The following is a 15,718-nucleotide window of genomic DNA, read 5'->3' as shown; positions in this document are numbered from 1 at the left end:
GCAATCACACTGCCCTAACCCATCTGGACAAGAGGAATACCTATGTAAGAATGCTGTTCATCGATTACAGCTCAGCATTTAACACCATAGTACCCTACAAACTCCTCATCAAGCTTGAGTCCCCGGGTCTTGACCCCGCCCTGGTGGTGGGGGTAGGTAACAACATCTCCACCCCGCTGATCCTCAACACTTGGGCCCTACAAAAGTGTGTGTTTTCAGCCCTCTCCTGTTCTCCCTGTTCACCCATGACTACGTGGCCAAGCACGCCTTCAACTCAATCATCAAGTTTGCAGACGACCCTACAGCGGTAGGCTTGATTACCAACAATGATGAGACGGCCTACAGGGAGGAGGTGAGGGCCCTCGGAGTGTAGTGTCAGGAAAATAACCTCCCACTCAACGTCAACAAAACAAAGGAGATGATCATGGACTTCACGAAACAGCAGAGGGAGCACCCCCCTATCCACATTGACAGGACAGTAGTGGAGAAGGTGGAAAGTTTTAAGTTCCTCTGCATACACATCACGGACAAACTGAAATGGTCCATCCACACAGACAGCGTGGTGAAGAAGGCGCAACAGCGCCTCTTCAACCTCAGGAGGCTGAAGAAATTTGGCTTGTCACCTAAAACACTCACAAGCTTTTACAGATGCGCAATTGAGAGCATCCCGTCAGGCCGTAAGGCTCTCCAGAGGGTAGTGAGATCTGCACAACGCATCACCGGGGGCAAACTACCTGCCCTCCAGGACACCTACAGCACCCGACGTCACAGGAAGGCCAAAAAGATCATCAAGGACAACAACCACCCGAGCCACTGCCTGTTCACCCCACTATCATCCAGAAGGCGAGGCCAGTACAGGTGCATCAAAGCTGGGGCCGAGAGAAGCTGTTTTTCACATCTATCTCAAGGCCATCAGACTGTTAAACAGCCATTACTAACATTGAGTGGCTGCTGCCAACATACTGACTCAAATCTCTAGCCACTTTGATAATAAAAAATTGGATGTAATAAATGTATCACTTGTCACTTTAAACAATGCCACTTTATATAATGTTTACATACCCTACATTACTCATCTCATATGTATATACTGTACTCTATACCATCTACTGCATCTTGCCTATGGGGTTTGGCCATCGCTCATCTATATATTTACAGTTGAAGTCAGAAGGTTACATACATTTAAGCTCAGTTTTTCACAATTCCTGACATTTAATCCTAGTAAAAATTCCCTTTCTTAGGTCAGTTAGGTTCACCACTTTATTTTAAGAATGAAATGTCAGAATATTAGTAGAGAGAATGATTTATTTCAGCTTTTATTTCTTTCATCACATTCCCAGTGGGTCAGAAGTTTACATACACTCAATTAGTATTTGGTAGCATTGCCTTTAAATTGTTTAACTTGGGTCAAACGTATTGGGTAGCCTTCCACAAGCTTCCCACAATAAATTGGGTGAATTTTGGCCCATTCCTCCTGAGAGCGCTGGTGTAACTGAGTCAGGTTTGTAGGCCTACTTGCTCACACGCGCCTTTTCAGTTCTGCTTACAAATGTTCTATAGGATTGAGGTCAGGGCTTTGTGATTGCCACTCCAATACCTTGACTTTGTTGTCCTTAAGCCATTTTGCCACAACTTTGGAAGTGTGCTTGGGGTCATTGTCCATTTGGAAGACCCATTTGTGACAAAGCTTTAACTTCCTGACTGCTGTCTTGAGATGTTGCTTCAATGTATCTGCATCATTTTCTTTCCTCATGATGCCATCTCTTTTGTGAAGTGTGTCAGTCCCTCCTGCAGCAAAGCACCCTCACAACATGATGCTGCCACCCCCATGCTTCAAGGTTGAGATGGTGTTCTTCAGCTTGCAAACCTCTCCCCTTTTCCTCCAAACATAACGATGGTCATTATGGCCAAACAGTTCTATTTTTGTTTCATCAGACCAGAGGACATTTCTCCAAAAAGTATGATCTTTCTCCCCGTGTGCAGTTCCAAACCGTAGTCTGGCTTTTTTATGGTGGTTTTGGAGCAGTGGCTTCTTCCTTGCTGAGCGGCCTTTCAGGTTATGTCGATATAGGACTCGTTTTACTGTGGCTATAGGTACTTTTGTGCCTGTTTCCTCCAGCATCTTCACCAGGTCCTTTGCTGTTGTTCTGGGATTGATTTCTGGGATTGATTTTTCACTTTTTGCACCAAAGTACGTTTATCTCTAGGAGACAGAACGCGTCTCCTTCCTGAGCGGTGTGCTGGCTGCGTGGACCCATGGTGGTTATACTTGCGTACTATTGTTTGTACAGATGAACGTGGTACCTTCAGGTGTTTGGAAAGGGTGAACCAGACTTGTGGAGGTCTACAAATCTTTTTCTGAGGTCTTGGGTGATTTCTTTTGATTTTACCATGATGTCAAGCAAAGAGGCACTGAGTTTGAAGGTAGGCCTTGAAATACATCCACAGGTACACCTCCAATTGACTCATGATGTCAATTAGCCTATCAGACGCCTCTAAAACCATGACATGATTTTCTGGAATTTTCCAAGCTGTTTAAAGGCACAGTCAACTTAGTGTATGTCAACTTCTGACACACTGGAATTGTGATACAGTGAAATAATCTGTCTGTAAACAATTGTTGGAAAAATGACTTGTGTCATGCAGAAAGAAGATGTCCTAACTGACTTGCCAAAACTATAGTTTGTTAACAAGAAATTTGTGGAGTGGTTGAAAAACAAGTTTTAATGACTCCAACCTAAGTGTATGTAAACTTCCGACTTCAACTGTAGCTCCTATCATAATCGTCATTATTGCCTTACTTTCTTCTTTTTGAACTTGTACTGTAATTACAAAATGTCCAGTATACATTCAGAATAATAATAAACATTTCAGGTAAATGTCCTTCTCCTTTCCTCCTCCAGGGAAGACTTTATTCTTCTCCGGCAAGAGTTGCAAGAAATGCAGACCTCGCTCAAGGTACCATCATACATTTTTGAGGAGAGATTAGGCTGATAGAGAATTTTAGGTTTATTGCTCTTCACTGCGTAACGTATGTGTGCGCACGCGTGTGTATCTGTCAGGAGGAGCGATGGTTCTCTGGCGAGCTGAAGAAGGAGCTGGACAAAGTGCAAGGACACCTGAAGCAAGTAATTCCTCTAAGATGTCTACTATCAAATGATATCTCATTCCAGCCACTCCCGTAGAAATTCAACATTTGAATTTTCATTTTTCATGGCTTCTCTCATCTTACCAGAATACCTGAGGGAGTTGACATGAAATAAGGGTTCTCCGGTAACAGCCAACCGATGATAGAATACCAAACTACAATCAATTTTGACAATTAACCAGTTCTTATGTGTGATACACTGCTTAGCTGGTATGGACATATCAGTGTTCCTCTTGTTTCAGGGTCAACATAATGACGGCCAGGCAGGCTCAGAGGATTCTGGTGAGTGATTTAAGATCATGTTCATTAAGCCACAAACAGAAGAAAACCTTCCCGAAACAGAGAAGTACTAAACTCAACAAAAAAAGAAACCTCCCCTTTTCAGGACCCTGTCTTTTAAAGATAATTAGTAAAATCCAAATAACTTCACATATCTTCATTGTAAAGGGTTTAAACACTGTTTCTCATGGTTTAACAAGTAATGAACCATAAATAAGTAATGAACATGCACCTGTGGAACGGTCATTAAGACACTAACATCTTACAGACAGTAGGCAATTAAGGTTACAGTTATGAAAACTTAGAACACTAAAGAGGCCTTTCTACTGACTCTGAAAAACACCAAAAGAAAGATGCCCAGGGTCCCTGCTCCTCCGCTTGAATGTGCCTTAGGCATGCTGCAAGGAGGCATGAGGACTGCAGATGTGGCCAGGGCAATACATTGCAATGTCCGTACTGTGAGACGCCTAAGACAGCGCTACAGGGAGACAGGACGGACAGCTGATCGTCCTCGCAGTGGCAGACCACGTGTAACAACACTTGCATAGGATCGGTACATCCGAACATCACACCTGCGGGACAGGTACAGGATGGCAACAACAACTGCCAGAGTTACACCAGGAAAGCACAATCCCTCCATCAGTGCTCAGACTGTCTGCAATAGACAGAGAGGCTGGACTTGTAGGCCTGTTGTAAGGCAGGTCCTCACCAGACATCACCAGCAACAACATCGCCTATGGGCGCAAACCCTGTCTCTGGAGCAGACAGGACTGGGAAAACGTGCTCTTCACTGACGAGTCAGGGTTTTGTCTCACCAGGGGTGATGGTCGGATTCGCCTTTTTTTAACAATATGACCCAGATGACCCTCCAGCATGACACTGCCACCAGCCATACTGCACGTTTTGTGCGTGATTTCCTGCAAGGTGGAATGTCTGTTTTGCCATGGCCAGCGAAGAGCCCGCATCTCAATCGCATTGAGCACGTCTGGGATCTGTTGGATCGGACGGTGAGGGCTAGGGCCATTCCCCCCCAGAAAAGTCTGGGAACTTGCAGGTGCCTTGGTGGAAGAGTGGGGTAACACCTCACAGCAAGACCTGGCAAATCTGGTGCAGTCCTTGAGGGGGTGATGCACTGCAGTACTTAATGTAGCTGATGGCCACACCAGATAGTGACTGTTACTTTTGATTTTGACCCCCCTCCTTTGTTCAGGGACACCTTATTCAATTTCTGTTAGTCACATGTCTGTGGAACTTGTTCAGTTTGTCTCAGTTGTTGAATCTTGTTACGTTCATACAAATATTTACACATTTGAAGATTCCTGAAAATAAATGCAGTTGACAGTGAGAGGATGTTTATATGTAATTGTCCAATAAGAAATGTTTTCATTTTCCCTTGCACAATCTTTTATGGTATGCTCAAATGATCATGACCCAGTTCTTGAATTATTTTCTTATTGTTGCTCATTCCTTTCCGTGTCTCTGTGCAGCCCTGGTGGTTAAGCTGAACCAGGCGGAGACGGAGAAGTTCAACATCAAGCAGATGAAAGACCTGTTTGAGCAGAAGGCTGCCCAGCTGGCCACAGAGATAGTGGGTTAGTGTGTGGCAGCCTGGCAGCTATCTTTAAATCCAGAGTCTGTGTGACTGGGAGCACTATGTGTGCTGCTGGCTGCTCTGTTAGCAACCATATTAGATATTATTCTCCACTCTTCGTATCTGGGTCATATTGTGAATATATTGTGTTGTGTTCAGTGGAGTCTGAGATATACAGTGAGCTCCAAAAGTATTGGGACAGTGACTCATTTTTTGTTGTTTTGGCGCCGTTCTCCAGCACTTTAGATTTGAAATGATACAATGACGAAGAGGTTAAAGTGCAGACGGTCACCTTTAATTTTAGGGTATTTTCATCCATATCGGGTGAACTGTTTAGAAAGTACACCACTTTTTGTACATAGTGTAGTCCCCCCATTTTAGGGGACCAAAAGTATTGGGACCAGTTCACTTGTGTATTAACATAGTCAAAAGTTTAGTATTTGGTCCCAGTTTCCTATTATGCAATGATTACATCAAACTTGTGACTACAAAGTTGTTGGATGCATTTGCTGTTTGTTTTGGTTGTGTTTCAGATTTTGTGCCCTGTTGAAATTCATGGTAAATAATGTAATTTTGTCACTTTTATTGTAAATAAGAATATAATATATTTTATATGCATCTACGTTAATGTGGATGCTACCATGATTACAGATAAAAAAAAATGCTAATCTCCCTGTTATTGTAATGGCGAGAGGTTAGCAAGTCTTGGGTATGATATATATGTGCGTCTAACTTTCTCACTCATCATTATCAAATGACACAATACATGATTTACCATTTTAATTTCTATTGGGCACAAAATAATCTGAAACACAACCAAAACAAACAGATAATGCATCCAACAAGTTTGTAGAGTCACAAACTTGATCTAACCATTAATACACATGTAAGTGAATTTGTCCTAATATTTTTGGTGCCCTAAAATGGGTGGGGGGGGGGGGGGGGGCTATGCACAAAAAGTACTGTCATTTCGAAATTATATGGATGAAAATACCCTCAAATTTAAAGCTGACAGTGCAGTATAGAGCCAAAATAACAAAACATGTCACTGTCCCAGTACTTTTGGAGCTTACTGTAGTTCATTTAAAGCTGCTTTGATTGAACAACCATTTTAATGTCACTATACACTGTGTAATGTTCCATAGGCAGGTATAGTACAGTGACTAGCTCAGAGGTTAGGGTTAGGATGGAAGATAAATGGTAATGTTATACTTTGTTCTGTGAAGAGATATTCAATTTAACATGGGTATGTTGGTGACCCTGACAGACATCAAGTCTCGTTATGATGAGGAAAAGAGCCTGAGGGAGGCTGCAGACCAGAGGCTGGCCAACCTGATCCAGGAGCTGCAGAGAGAGAGGCAGGACAAGGACCGGCTACACACAGAACTGGTAACTAACAGAGACTGTATACATGCAGACAAGCATACACACACACACAGTCATGCATATACGCGTGCACACATACATGTAGGACACTTTCTATACATACTGTACAGTTATGGACATGTCACAGTGCACTAAAATATTAACACACTGTTGTACAATATTTGAGAATAAGTATACATTCATTGATGAGCACTGATAATAATTTGCATGTAGCCTATATTTTACTCCCAGATAACTTTTTTTTTTCCTGGGTTTATTTTCACCTCTTACTCATTACCTGTTGGTAAATAGGGATGTGACAAAATAACATTTTTTTCTTTAATGTTTGAAATGAAATATATCGGTTTTCCATTAAAGCAATAAAGAAAAATTCATACAATTCCATGTGAATTCACAATGCAGCTGCACTGCTACCAGCAACGGTTTAGGTCTCACAGGGCGTTCCTTTTCAGACGGTTTAGGTCTCACAGGGCGTTCCTTTTCAGACGGTTTAGGTCTCACAGGGCGTTCCTTTTCAGACGGTTTAGGTCTCACAGGGCGTCCCTTTTCAGACGGTTTAGGTCTCACAGGGCGTCCCTTTTCAGACGGTTTAGGTCTCACAGGGCGTCCCTTTTCAGACGGTTTAGGTCTCACAGGGCGTCCCTTTTCAGACAGTTTAGCATTTCACCTGTACTACCATTACTGTAACTCAATTCCACCCTGCAAAGCATTCATTTCCTTCTCATTTCTCAAAGTATTGCCGTACAGGACTTCGCTGCTGATACTTGTCTTTCTCTGCCGTTTTTCCAACTGTTAACGACAATGACGTAGCAGTCGAGAGTCGACTACCAACGAATAGATTCCTCGACTTCTTGCAGGTCAACTCCCATTTCTGAGTGTCAAGATTAGATTCCGCTAGGAATCGGCTCCTAAGATTCAGTATCTTTGGAATGGAGGATACTGATTAGTTGCCGTACATCCGAGAACACAAACGCTTGCATCTTTCATAGCAAGCTAGCAAGGGACGGAGAAAGAGGGGAGGGGCACAGTATAGGCAGGTCGGCCACCAGGCAGACGGAGTCAACCTTGCACTAGGCCTTTCTATCGGCAATCAAAAGTGGTATCTCGCAATGGAATGCTATTTCTCGCAATTTCTTGGCGTGCAATGTCTCGCAACTTCAATGAATAGGCTAGGAAATTGAAATGAGCGAGATGCAACACTTTGCTCTCACACAGTCACACTCTGTATCTGCGTGTTTGCATGGGCTCGCTTCACGCTGTTCACAGCATGGTAGCCAGGGCAACAGAGCCTCATGCTTCAACACTCTTAGTTGTTGCTCTTACAAATTGACCCGATATGCTGTTTACATTTAAATTACACAACTTTCCCCAGGCCTTTAAAGCCTATTGTTTAGTTAGGCTATAACATGGAAAAGGTTTTGTGATCACTGCACCGTAATTAAAACTTCTTTCTTTTTTTTTCTGATCACAATTTCGTTTAACAGTTTTTACTTTTCCATGTTCACCCTCCTGTTAGTTAACATATTGGATGTTGGGAGTTTCCGAGAACCATTTGTCAACAAAGAGAACAGTCACGGATAAAGCTAACGAACTGAAATTAAGCCAATTTGTTGTTGTCTGTTCGGATATCCTGGAGCCTTCATAGATGTTCACCCCTAATGGGGTCATTTCTTCACTTTCATGGATACATGGATAATTATTATGTTTTGAGAGAGGACTAGAGTTGTCTTAACAAAGTAAAGTATATAACCATGTATTTTATGATGAAGGAAGTGGAACTAGTCTTGAGGAAGGAACTATTCAGGACCGGGATTGCTGTGGTTACCATCTCTACCTAGATAAGTCATATCGTTTTAATTTATGTCATTCATTTCTATGTCAGAGGAGTGGGCAGAATGTAACCTTTATTTAACAAGGCCAGTCAGTTAAGAAGAAATTCTTATTTAAGAAAAGGGCGCTAATGACGTTATGAACTCTATACTGCCATTAACACTTAAATTCCCCACTTTCCTTTTTCTATTTTCACTCCTAACCCCTCTTTGATGCCCCAAATGTCTGCCCTTCTGCCCTAACCTCTGATCTCTCTGCTGCCCCCTAGCTGCAGCGGCCGGGAGTTGACGACATGGAGGTACTGCAGAAGGAGCTGATCCAGGTGCAGACATTGATGGACAACATGACACGCGAGAGGGAGGAGGAGTCTGCATGCCTCAAGAGCCAATACGAGCAGCTGCAGGCTGACCACACCACCTCAGAGGTAAGGCTGCAGGGGAATGGCCCATCTTGGTTTAGTTTTATGTTACTGGTCCAGTATGTACTGCTAGTATCTTCACTATCCCTCAGTGCAAGGCAGGCCCAAAGGTTTAGGGCAGCTAGTCAACTGGTGACTAGCTCCTCTTCTTGCACAAGGGAGACTGGTAAACATGCTTCTAATAATGTTTAAACACACACATACACACTGTCATACAGTCAGGAACCTCTGTGAATTAAAAAGGAAATGTTTTATATGCCCTTTCACAATTGTTTATCACATTCTATACATCATAGAAGGGGTGTCCAAGTGGATATGAAGTTGTGATTTTTAACCATTTCTAAATAAAACAGATGGCCTTTACTCTCATTCTACAACCTTTGCCTGGTCGTAAACACTGATTAGAAATTCCACTGGCTTTCCCTCTCCTAGCACCAACTGTATTGCCACTCCTATTCTCTTCGATCTGAGCCTACAGGAAAGTATGCGTCCTCAGGCCTGGAGGGAAGCAAAAGTCATTCAGCTACTCAAGAATAGCAAAGCATAATTTACTGGTTCAAACAGCTGACCAATCAGCTTGCTAGAAATTGTGTTTGAACAGATACAGTGCTATTTCACAGTAAACAAATTAACAACAGACTTCCAGCATACTTCTACGATTTTGGGAGTTGTTTTGTTAGACTTCAGTGCAGCTTTTTGCATTATCAACCATAATCAGCTGCTGAAAAAAGCATGTCGTCTGCCAAATCATGGATTGAGAGCTACCCATCTAACAGAACAGAGGGTTTTCTTTAATTGAAACCTATCATTTGTGGTGTACTTAAAGGCAGATGTCTTGGTCCTTCACTGTGTTCTATTTTTACTAATGACCTACCACTAGCCTTAAAGCCTGACTCAGCATTATACACATCAGTTACCACATTAAGTGAAATCACTGCTACCCTTAACAAAGAGCTGTAGTCAGTTTGAGTGGGTGGCTACTAATAAGCTAGTCCTTAATATATCAAAAGCCCTAAACCTTATCTAAATGTTGTAATGTATCAATTGAGCAACTTGAGGAGACTAAAATGTACACGGATGGCTTATATCAAGTACATGCATGTCAATCTCTCTTCGCTTAAAGTAGAAGAGAGATTGAATGCATCTCTGTCTTTTGTGAGAAGTATTGATGTGTTGAAAGCACCGATCTGTGTGTTCAAACCGCTAACACACAGCTCAGACACCCATACATAACCCACAAGACATGCCACCAGGGGCCTCTTCACAGTCCCTAAGTCCAGAACAGAGGCTGGGAAATGAACAGTAACACATAGAGCCTTGACCACATGGAACTCTTCCACATCAGGTAACTCAAGCTCTCTGTAAAATCTGCTGAAAAAATATAGAACACCACACGGCACAACATGTACTGTGAAGAGAGACACATGTGTTTTACTATCCTTGTGGGGACCAAACAATTGCTTCCCATTCAAAATCCAATGTTCCCTTTTAACCTAATCCTAACTAAACCCTAACCATATTTCTCCTCCCTAATTGTAAACCTAAGCCTAAAATAGCCCTTTTCCTTTTGGGGACCTGCAAAAAGTCCCCACCTGTCTGAATTGGCCTTGTTTGACTATCATTGTGAGGACTTCTGGTCCCCACAAGGATAGTAAAACCAAAAACAAGACACTCGAAGCACACCCACGCCCATGCATTGTTATATTGTATTTTTTCAGTAGTGTTCATATTGTACATTTAGCAGAAGCTAATAGGGATCTTATTAAATACTAAATACTTAAGATGGTCCTTTTAACAAGCTCTCGATTGACTAAAATAACCTTCATATTCAATGTTTTTAATAAAGGGATGCTTGAACTCCCTTTCCCAATCCTGTGGTGTCTGTCTGCATAATTCAGCGATATTTCCTGCATTACTGTACCCATAAGGCTTTGGAAGGAGAAGATTAGGAGGGAGTTTTTCTATGACTATGGCTCCCCCCTCCATCTCTTTCCCTCTTTCTGCCATTCCCCATCCGTCTCCTCTCTGGACTGCAATACAGACCTTTGGTTGACATATTTAACTGCACAATTGCACAACAATTTAACTGCAGTTAACTGCAATGTAGTAGGGAGTTGTAGTTTCCAACAGGCCAATATTCTACATAGTTTAGTGCAGAAAACTTGGCAATTAACTACAATGACCATAATCCATTGCGCACCTACTTGTCTGATCTGTGTGGGGCAGTCATGGAGAGAAGAGACAGAAGAATGTGCGATCGAGAGGGATAGCGAGCAGTTGCTTCGAGGTATCTACCTGAATTTACATGATCTAAGTGATTGATAGTTGGTATTCAGCAGTCATAAAAGTATGTCTTATTTACTTTGAAGAACTACCAAAATAGGGATTTTTGTCAGACAGCATAGGAAGCAGCTCTATAGAGATGAGAGGATGACTTGGAATGAAATAATAAAATCATCAAATAAACCAAATGTAATATATGCAACAGCTGAAATATTTTATTAAATTAATGTGAATAAATTATGTTTAAGTGATGAGCAGTAATCGGCAGTCACTGCCATCATGGGACTTTTATTAATTGTTTTATTCTGTGTTACAGCATTCAACCCACAAACATTAATTGCATTGTTTTTTTAGTAATTGAAAACTGATTATTTGTTAACTATCTAACTGAAATCGACCTAAAAAAAGTACTAATCTCTTGTTCTGGTGTTTTAATGATGAAATAGCCTTCAGCTGTAAAAATAAATGTGAGCTTCTGTTGTGGTGAGTTGACTGCTTGGGACAATAGTTTAGAATCCCACTGGTTCTCCTGGGTGATGCATCCGCCTCTTATTCTGTGTTTTCTGTTTACAACAACTGCAGTCGAATTTGGCAAAAATATGCTAAATTTGCTTTACACACAGACTGACTGACTGACTGACTGACTGACTGACTACTTTTAATTGGCTCTCCTGATAGATTACAACTTTCATCACTTCAGTTTTTAAAAATCTGAAGTACTTTACATATGAATGCATTTTCTTAAAGGTCACTACTGTCATGGAATCACCTGGCCCTTATAACTGAATAATGAATCGTGAACAAAGCTCCTAGGTTCATGGAGATCTTGCCCTGCTCATCCTGTAGTCCTACATGGGCTAGTAGACTACATTACCCATCCACCCCCTTTCCTACCTGGGCTAGACTGCACCACCCCGTGTCCATAACCTGTTTTACCTGCGATAGACTACACTACCATCCACTCCGGCTGTAGTAGATCCCTTCAATGATAGCCAGTTGGTTGAATGTTGAGATGATTGAAACAAATCACCTAATCTCTGAATGCCTTGCTCAGATCAAACCTGGTGAGCAAACCGTTTGTCACTGCTCTGTCGGTCTCTGTGTTTTTCTAGGCTCGTGTTGTTTGTCTACTAGTGCTTACCTCTTTGCTTTGTCTCTTTCCCTTCCCAACCTTTGCTTCCACTCCTCCTCACCCAATTCTCCCTTTCCCTTTCTTGAAGATCTGTAAACTGGAGGTAAAGCATTGCTGTTTTACTCAGGCACCCCAATCTCCCCTCTATTTTATGCATGAATGTTTCAGTGACTATTTAGTTATCAGAAATGGGGATGATTTATTTTAGGTGTTTCTGCTGCCTGTATGTTTGTGTACTTGACTGCCTATTAGTTGTTATGCCTTTGCTCGACTCTCTCTTCGTACTGTATGGATGCTCTGTAGGCTTGCTGGCTTGCCAAGTGAATGCTTTGGGGAACGCCATGTGAAGTCCTCCTGACCACTCGACCAGAATCTAGCACATGGCATGTGAATGTTTTTTAATGTACACAAAGGAAAGTGTCTCACATTGATTTTGTGTGTTCCAGATGACCATCTCTCAGCTGAAGGCAGAGCTAGAGAAGGGACCTCAGGAGGCAGCAGTGTACACCCAGCAGATCCACCAACTACAGAGCTCTCTGAACAACCTGCAGCAACAGAGCCAGGTCTCTCTCTCTCTCACACACACACACACACCAACAACGAGTACAGTGCCTTGCGAAAGTATTCGGCCCCCTTGAACTTTGCGACCTTTTGCCACATTTCAGGCTTCAAACATAAAGATATAAAACTGTATTTTTTTGTGAAGAATCAACAACAAGTGGGACACAATCATGAAGTGGAACGACATTTATTGGATATTTCAAACTTTTTTAACAAATCAAAAACTGAAAAATTGGGCGTGCAAAATTATTCAGCCCCCTTAAGTTAATACTTTGTAGCGCCACCTTTTGCTGCGATTACAGCTGTAAGTCGCTTGGGGTATGTCTCTATCAGTTTTGCACATCGAGAGACTGACATTTTTTCCCATTCCTCCTTGCAAAACAGCTCGAGCTCAGTGAGGTTGGATGGAGAGCATTTGTGAACAGCAGTTTTTAGTTCTTTCCACAGATTCTCGATTGGATTCAGGTCTGGACTTTGACTTGGCCATTCTAACACCTGGATATGTTTATTTTTGAACCATTCCATTGTAGATTTTGCTTTATGTTTTGGATCATTGTCTTGTTGGAAGACAAATCTCCGTCCCAGTCTCAGGTCTTTTGCAGACTCCATCAGGTTTTCTTCCAGAATGGTCCTGTATTTGGTTCCATCCATCTTCCCATCAATTTTAACCATCTTCCCTGTCCCTGCTGAAGAAAAGCAGGCCCAAACCATGATGCTGCCACCACCATGTTTGACAGTGGGCATGGTGTGTTCAGGGTGATGAGCTGTGTTGCTTTTACGCCAAACAACGTTTTGCATTGTTGCCAAAAAGTTCAATTTTGGTTTCATCTGACCAGAGCACCTTCTTCCACATGTTTGGTGTGTCTCCCAGGTGGCTTGTGGCAAACTTTAAACAACACTTTTTATGGATATCTTTAAGAAATGGCTTTCTTCTTGCCAGTCTTCCATAAAGGCCAGATTTGTGCAATATACGACTGATTGTTGTCCTATGGACAGAGTCTCCCACCTCAGCTGTAGATCTCTGCAGTTCATCCAGAGTGATCATGGGCCTCTTGGCTGCATCTCTGATCAGTCTTCTCCTTGTATGAGCTGAAAGTTTAGAGGGACGGCCAGGTCTTGGTAGATTTGCAGTGGTCTGATACTCCTTCCATTTCAATATTATCGCTTGCACAGTGCTCCTTGGGATGTTTAAAGCTTGGGAAATCTTTTTGTATCCAAATCCGGCTTTAAACTTCTTCACAACAGTATCTCGGACCTGCCTGGTGTGTTCCTTGTTCTTCATGATGCTCTCTGCGCTTTTAACGGACCTCTGAGACTATCACAGTGCAGGTGCATTTATACGGAGACTTGATTACACACAGGTGGATTGTATTTATCATCATTAGTCATTTAGGTCAACATTGGATCATTCAGAGATCCTCACTGAACTTCTGGAGAGAGTTTGCTGCACTGAAAGTAAAGGGGCTGAATAATTTTGCACGCCCAGTTTTTGTTAAAAAAGTTTGAAATATCCAATAAATGTCGTTCCACTTCATGATTGTGTCCCACTTGTTGTTGATTCTTCACAAAAAAATACAGTTTTAAAAATTATCTGTGTGTGGGGGTTTTATGTTCCTGTCACACCCCCCCACTCAGCAGCACTGTCATTAACACCATTGTATTCTTTCATCGCCCTTGTGCCAAGTTTACTACACACACACCCCGGTATTCAAGAATCTGTTGTAAAAACATGTGCTCAGAAATCTAATTCCCCCTTGCTCTGCCTTGCATGCATGTCTGTAAGGATGCACTATTCTTTTCAGAGGTTGAACGACCAACGTCACTATGACACGTGAGAAGGCATCTGTATATTTTGTTTTGCCTAATGGGTACTGAGCTGTTAATTAGACTCTTATTAAATGAATCCTCATATCCTCACTTTGGTAAACATCTCCCGATGGCAACTATTCTAAGGGTGTGTATAATACTTTCCATTACACATGACCTCGAAATCTGAAGAGGGAAGGTTCATACGCCCTCTAGCAGATCGCCCCTTATGCTAATCTGTTCGGCATATCTATTTCTGTCTTTCAAAACGTTCTGAAACTCAAGTTGTCCACAACCTGTAGGCAATTTAGCAGACTATTTTGTCCAAAGCAACTTGCATTTGTTATGATACCTGCCCGGAATTGAACCTGTAATCTTGGCGTTGCTAGTACCACACTCTTACCAAGTGAGTTACACAGGACCATAATCACTAATCACTTTTCCCCCTCTGGTTCCCTCCCCCAGATGCTTTCAGAAACGCTTGGGCGCAGGGAGAAGGAGTTCCAGGAGCTGGAGGACTGCCTGGGGGCTGAGCAGGCCTCCAAGAAGACAGCCCAGGACAGTCTGCACCAGACGGAGATGGAGGTGCAAGAGCTCCAGGCCCGGGTGGCAGGGGCTGAAGCCAGCCTGCAGAGAGCCCAAGCAGAGCTGGGGGAGGAGGCTGGCAGGCTCCGGAGGGAGGTGGCTGAGCTGGAGGCCAAGCATGGGGAGGTGAAGGCAGAGAGGAAGCAGCTGCAGCAGCAGAGGGAGGAGAGGGAGAGCCAGGGCCTGGTGCAGCAGAGTGAGATCAACCAGGTTAGTAGTGACGCGGGCAAGCACACGTCAGACACAGACGGACACGCACAAACACACACCCACGTATTCAGGTCAAACACATGCACACACACAGGTCAACCACACACACACACACAGGTCAACCACACACACACACACACATCCGCACACACAGGTCACACACATACCGGTGAGACACACATGATCATCTAACACACTCAGACACACAAGTCTTTGGTCAATTGTCAGCCTACCTCATCCACCTACTCCTCTTCCTCCTCCTCCTGTGTTGTAGCTGCATGCTAAGCTCCTGGAGGCGGAGCGTCAGCTGGGGGAGGTGCAGGGCCGTCTGAAGGAGCAGAGGCAGCTCTCTGGGGAGAAACTGAAGGACCGTGAGCAGCAAACTGCCGACCTGCAGATCAAACTGTCCCGCTCAGAGGAACAGGTAGGTACACCGCATGAGTTTCATATAGGATGGGTATCCACATAAACATAGATTTACTAGAACCG

The 15,718-nt window shown here is 43.0% G+C and overlaps 1 protein-coding gene across 1 annotated transcript in view; it reads left to right on the top strand.

Moving 5' to 3' along the window:
* The window catches only part of LOC110497706 (early endosome antigen 1), a 46,431-nt gene that overhangs the window by 10,389 nt on the left and 20,324 nt on the right, over nt 1-15,718 (top strand). The window contains exons 4-12 of the mRNA XM_036956642.2: nt 2,904-2,958; nt 3,063-3,128; nt 3,391-3,430; nt 4,915-5,019; nt 6,286-6,407; nt 8,503-8,658; nt 12,514-12,630; nt 14,900-15,229; nt 15,504-15,653. Coding sequence (XP_036812537.2) covers nt 2,904-2,958; nt 3,063-3,128; nt 3,391-3,430; nt 4,915-5,019; nt 6,286-6,407; nt 8,503-8,658; nt 12,514-12,630; nt 14,900-15,229; nt 15,504-15,653 — 1,141 coding nt within the window. The remainder of the gene's footprint in view (nt 1-2,903; nt 2,959-3,062; nt 3,129-3,390; nt 3,431-4,914; nt 5,020-6,285; nt 6,408-8,502; nt 8,659-12,513; nt 12,631-14,899; nt 15,230-15,503; nt 15,654-15,718) is intronic.

The sequence above is a fragment of the Oncorhynchus mykiss genome, chromosome 2 (assembly GCF_057628025.1).
Source record: "Oncorhynchus mykiss isolate SJ-2025 chromosome 2, ASM5762802v1, whole genome shotgun sequence".
In the NCBI taxonomy this organism is placed as follows: Eukaryota; Metazoa; Chordata; class Actinopteri; order Salmoniformes; family Salmonidae; genus Oncorhynchus; species Oncorhynchus mykiss.
The sequence above is the reverse complement of the archived record's forward strand: the minus strand, read 5'-3'. Positions and strand labels throughout refer to the sequence as shown.